The 6787-nt window shown below is 43.6% G+C and overlaps 1 protein-coding gene across 1 annotated transcript; it reads left to right on the top strand.

The window, feature by feature from the left end:
* The first annotated feature begins 3988 nt into the window (after positions 1-3988).
* SOX21 (SRY-box transcription factor 21) lies at positions 3989-6433 on the top strand. The gene has a single exon (XM_056560486.1). The coding sequence runs from the start codon at positions 4569-4571 to the stop codon at positions 5373-5375; it is 807 nt and encodes a 268-aa protein (XP_056416461.1). The 5' UTR covers positions 3989-4568; the 3' UTR covers positions 5376-6433.
* The last annotated feature ends 354 nt before the right edge of the window (positions 6434-6787 follow it).

Raw genomic sequence — 6787 nt, 5'->3', positions numbered from 1 at the left:
CTCTCATCTTCCGCTCCTAATTACTAGTTATTCATTTCCATTTATCAAAATGTAAGGGTCTGTTTCCTTCATATTACCCTTTCCATCAGTGTGCATATGGAGACTTTGTTTTAATAAGAACTGTGCCTTTGTAGTTACAGTAGAATAAACAGATCTATCATCTATTTCAGTGCTTCCCAACCAGGGTGTCTCCAGCTGTTGCAAAACTACAACTCCTAGCAAGCCCGGACAGCCAAAGGCTTTCCGGTCATGCTGGGAGTTGTAGTTTTGCAACAGCTGGAGGCACCTTGGTTGGGAAGCACTGATGTTTTTTGATAGATAGATAGATAGATAGATAGATAGATATGAAATGGATAGATAGAAAGATATGAGATAGATAGATATATATGAGATAGATAGAGAGATAGATATGAGATAGATAGATAGATAGATAGATAGATATGAGATGGATAGATAGATAGATATGAGATAGGTATGAGATGGATAGATAGATATATAAATATGAGATGGATAGATAGATATGAGATGGATAGATAGAAAGATATGAGATAGATAGATAGATATATATGAGATAGATAGGTAAATAGATAGATAAATATGAGATGGATAGATAGATAGATAGATATGAGATAGATAGATACATACATAAATATGAGATGGATAGATAGATAGATATGAGATGGATAGATAGATAGATAGATAGATAGATATGAGATGTATAGATAGATAAATATGAGATGGATAGATAGATAGATAGATATGAGATGGATAGATAGATAGATGAAAATGAGATAGATAGATAGATATAAGATAGATAGATATGAGATGGATAGATAGATAGATATAAGATAGATAGATATGAGATGGATAGATAGATAGATAGATATGAGATGGATAGATAGATAGATATGAGATGGATTAATAGATAGATAGATAGATAGATAGATATGAGATGGATAGATAAATATGAGATAGATAGATAAATAGATAGATCTGAGATGGATAGATAGATAGATAGATAGATAGATAGATACAGAAATATGAGATGGATATATAGATAGATATTAGATGGATAGATAGATAGATAAATAGATAAATATGAGATGGATAGATAGATAGATAGATAGATATGAGATGGATAGATAAATATGAAATGGATAGATAGATAGATATGAGATGGATAGATAGATAAATATGAGATAGATAGATATGAGATGGATAGAGAGATAGATAGATAGATATGAGATGGATAGATAGATAGATATGAGATGGATTAATAGATAGATAGATAGATAGATAGATCTCAACCCCCTTTGATGATAATGTAGTGTTGTACTCTATATGATCTATATCCCAATGACTGATAATACTAGGAGTAATCTCTACAGTCCTGATAGCAGTGGTTGTGAGTGACATGATAGACTCCTCTGTATCCTCCTCTGGGTTCCCTGGCCGCCTCTGTCCTGTATTTTTTAGGATTGTGGACATGTATTCCAGGCTGATCCTCTCCTACAGTCGGGTCTGGAATCCTCTGTAACCACAACTTGATATTGTTCATGTGGCTGCAGAATGCTATCAATTATCCCCGGCACTGAGGGCGTTAAAGGGACCGCACACAGCTCTCCCTGAGCACCTTGACACTGACAAGCCACGAACAGGGCGATCTCGTCCGTCCTGACTGTCAAGGCAATTTGTTAGTGACATGTTTGGTGCTCTGAGGCCCGGACCGTACAGCACAGAACAATGTGTCGGTACTAATAGGCGGCCAGATAACATCTGAGGAAATGTAAACATGGAGCGAAGACAAAAACATTCTCACGTATAAAGGAAAGGTGTTCAAGTTGTGTAGAAAGCTTCACAATGCGAGGGATTCCAGGCGTGGTGTCTGCACAACTGGGAGCGACTTATAGGAGGCGCTCAGAGCCACAGATGCCTCAGTACAGCTTGGCACATAGTGATAGATGAGGAGACCCCCGTGCAGTATACGTCACCCATAGACATATAGGCACACATCACACATAGACATATAGACACACATCACACATAGACATATAGACACACATAGACATATAGCCACACATCACACATAGACACACATCACACATAGACATATAGACACACATCACACATATATAAACACACATCACACATAGACATATAGACACACATCACACATATATAAACACACATCACACATAGACATACAATACACATCACACATAGACATATATAAACACACATCACACATAGACATATAGACACACATCACACATAGACACATCACACATCACACATAGACACATCACACATCACACATTGACACATCACACATAGACACATCACACATCACACATCACACATCACACATTGACACATCACACATAGACACATCACACATCACACATTGACACATCACACATAGACACATCACACATCACACATAGACATATAGACACACATCACATATAGACACACATCACACATAGACACATCACACATCACACATAGACATATAGACACACATCACATATAGACACACATCACACATAGACATATAGGCACACATCACACATAGACACACAATACACATCACACATAGACATATAGACACACATCACACATAGACATATAGACACACATCACACATACACATATATAAACACACATCACACATAGACATATAGACACATATCACACATAGACATATAGACACACATAGACATATAGACACACATCACACATAGACATATAGACACACATCACACATAGACATATAGACACACATCACACATAGACACATAGACACACATCACACATAGACATATAGACACACATAGACATATAGACACACATCACACATAGACATATAGACACACATCACACATAGACATATAGACACACATCACACATAGACATATAGACACACATCACACATAGACATATAGACACACATCACACATAGACATATAGACACACATCACACATAGACATATAGACACACATCACACATAGACATATAGACACACATCACACATAGACATATAGACACACATAGACATATAGACACACATCACACATAGACATATGGACACACATACACACATCACACATAGACATATAGACACACATCACACATAGACACACATCACACAGACATATAGACACACATCACACATAGACATATAGACACACATCACACATAGACTTATAGACACACATCACACATAGACTTATAGACACACATAGACACATAGACATATAGACACACATCACACATAGACACACATCACACATAGACATATAGGCACACATCACACATAGACATATAGGCACACATCACACATAGACACACATCACACATAGACACACATCACACATAGACATATAGGCACACATCACACATAGACACACATCACACATAGACACACATCACACATAGACACACATCACACATCTACTCATAGAATCACACAGACACCCATTGCCCTATACAGGTAGATAGATCCTAGTGCCATCCTCATACAGACCAATGCCAAAGTGCAACTATCAACAGGTGTAATGTACTGTATAAGACAGTTTCCCAACCGGGGTGCCTCCAGCTGTTGTAAAACTACTACTCCCAGCATGCCCGGACAGCCAAAGACTGTCCGGGCATGCTGTGAGTTTTAGTTTTGCAACAGCTGGAGGCACCCCGGTTGGGAAACAATTGCCTAAGAGGTGATATATACGTGTGCCCCCGGTCCATATCCCCACAGACTCCGTCCCGTCTCCCATTATAAGCAGTGCACTATATAAACCGCGAGTTTAGCATTATTGCTCCTATGTGGACCCCGACCTGCGAGGAGTAGGATCAGGTGAGGGTGTAGGGGGTCTCAGCAGTGCACGAGCTCCCGGCCCCTCCCCCACACTCCTCTATCACACCCACCTTTCTCTCCCGCCCAGTTTCAGTTGCCCAAAAAAATCCCTTTCTGGTTTCGGCGCAGTCACAGAGAGGGGAGTGCAGGAGACGGTCAGGAGACGGTCAGGAGACGGTCAGGAGACAGTCAGGAGACGGGCAGGAGACGGGCAGGAGACGGGCAGGGAACTTGGGTAACTCCTGCGCTGTGCACCTGGTGCTGGCCTGTGATCTCCGCTCCGGACACCACTGTGCAGCTGTGGAGGATGCCATGTGTGCGGGGCTGAGCCTGCTTAGAGACTGCACGGAGAGACTGCTGGAGATGTTCTGGACAGTGACAACACTCTGCACTACCTGACGACTCCGGGGATCTCATAGAGTGTACAGGAGGGAGTGAGAGGACAGCCCAGCCCCTCCTCACTCACTGTCACATCAGGCACTAACTTTCTGCTATAGACAGTCCAGAGGTGTCTACCTACCTGCAAGCGCTAAATGCGAGGCCCAGCAGCGCCCCACACCCCGGCACTCCACTAGTGTCTGTAGGACCCCCAGGTACAAGTGTTCTGTGGGATCTGCCCACTATGGTGACACCTTGAGGAACCAGTCCTAACAACTCACTGACACTTGGGAAGAGTCACCCAGGACTTGCTGTGGACTACTAAGACTGCTGGAGATGTCTAAGCCGGTGGATCATGTGAAGAGACCCATGAATGCTTTCATGGTGTGGTCCAGAGCCCAAAGGAGGAAAATGGCCCAGGAGAACCCCAAAATGCACAACTCCGAAATCAGCAAGAGGCTGGGGGCCGAGTGGAAGCTGCTGACCGAGTCTGAGAAGAGACCCTTCATAGATGAGGCCAAGAGACTGCGAGCCATGCACATGAAGGAGCACCCCGACTACAAGTACCGGCCCCGCAGGAAGCCCAAGACCCTCCTGAAGAAGGACAAGTTTGCTTTCCCTATGCCGTACAGCCTGGCGGGGGACCATGAAGGACTGAAGGCGGCCGGCTTACACAGTGCCAGGGCACTTACTGACTCTCTGCTCTCCAATCCAGAGAAGGCAGCGGCAGCGGCGGCGGCGGCAGCAGCGCGGGTCTTCTTCCCACCGTCAGCGGCGGCGGCGGCGGCTGCCGCCGCTGGCAGCGCCTCCAGTCCCTACTCCCTGTTTGACCTGAGCTCAAAGATGGCAGAGATCACATCGAGCTCTTCCTCTCTCTCCTATGCTTCGTCTCTCGGATACCCACCGTCCAGTGGAGGGGGCTTCCCAGGGATGGCAGCTGCTGCAGCCGCAGCGGCAGCTGCCAGTGGAGGTCACACTCACACTCACCCCTCTCCTGGAAACCCCGGCTATATGATCCCCTGCAACTGCACAGGATGGCCCAGTCCAGGACTGCAACCCCCCTTAGCCTACATTCTATTCCCGGGCATGGGGAAAACTCAATTGGACCCTTACCCTGCCACAGCCTATGCAGCAGCCTTATGACAGCATGGCAGCCCTTGGCAGGGCACCGTCACCTCAGCACCCTGGTGGAACTCCATGTGGGACATGTGAACTCGGTCCTAGGAAGTCCTTTGTGCGGAGTTTCTAGCTGTCATGCACCATTATTGGGTAGTTGTCTTTTTATGCTGTGAATATCTGGAAATTTGTGAGCATTTGTTGTGATGCCACGACTGTCAGTGCACAGATCATATGTGTTATCCTACTGCAAACACCATGGTCCTTCAGTGTGGAGGTGCTTGTAGTCCTCAAAGTCCTAGCAAGTCCCTCTACTACTGAACTGATGGGGGTAAGGTCACCCAACCAGCAGAGAACATTTCAGAAGTCCCTTTTCTGCACTTGTAAACTGGATACCAGGCAATGGACTCGCATGCACTTGCTGGACACTCAAGGAAGCTTTGATTGATGGAGCTGGGAGCTGGTAAATGTGTTGCCCCTGCATAAAAATAACCTTCCCCATCCCTTGGTGCACAGAGTTATCCATATGTCTAGATAGGAGTAGTGGAGAACTATCTACAAGCTGGTACTGACCTGTCCAGAACATTCAGGAAATGTAGGTTCTTGGCTGGTAACTCCTCAGCACATTGGCAGACAAAGCAGGGTCTTCAAGATGATTGTAAATGTGTATATTGAAGATGATAGGTCTAAAGGAAAACTTGCTGCTCACTAAGAATCCCAAGTCTAGAATGAAAAGAAAAAAAACTATAAGATGTGACTCTTAAATTCGTTTCTCTATATTGCAGACATTTGGTCTGAGAATTGTATATTTATTGTTTAGAAGAGTATAAACTGTTTGCCAAGAATTTTCCGCCCAAACTTGTCATTTCCAGGCTCATCTCCGATTTCTGTTTGTGACCCAGAAGGTCCATTTCTGTAGCAGCTACTATAACCCATCGAGTCCCATCCAGTCCCTTATTCGGTTTCTTTTTTTGTAATGTGTACATTTGACTAATATTTGTGAATGGAGCTGGCTAACATGTACTTTTTAGTTTTTATTTTGGCTTTCTGTAATACAAAGTAAAGAAGAAATGGTTTTAACAATTTCCTTCCAATGTTTTGTCTTGTGTGTGTGTCCAGGTCTGCTTTAATATGGGATGACGAAATAGTGTTGAGCGGCATTGGCCATTTTGGAATTCGCAATGACAACTAGTGTTGAGCAGCATTGGCCATATTTGAATTCGCGATGACAAATAGTGTTGAGCGGCATTGGCCATATTTGAATTCGCGATGACAAATAGTGTTGAGCGGCATAGGCCATATTTGAATTCATTATGACAAATAGTGTTGAGCGGCATAGGCCATATTTGAATTCATTATGACAAATAGTGTTGAGCGGCATAGGCCATATTTGAATTCATTATGACAAATAGTGTTGAGCAGCATTGGCCATATTTAAG

This window comes from Hyla sarda, chromosome 2, assembly GCF_029499605.1.
Source record: "Hyla sarda isolate aHylSar1 chromosome 2, aHylSar1.hap1, whole genome shotgun sequence".
In the NCBI taxonomy this organism is placed as follows: Eukaryota; Metazoa; Chordata; class Amphibia; order Anura; family Hylidae; genus Hyla; species Hyla sarda.
Note: the sequence above shows the minus strand (reverse complement) of the source record. Positions and strands in the feature narration are given on the sequence as shown.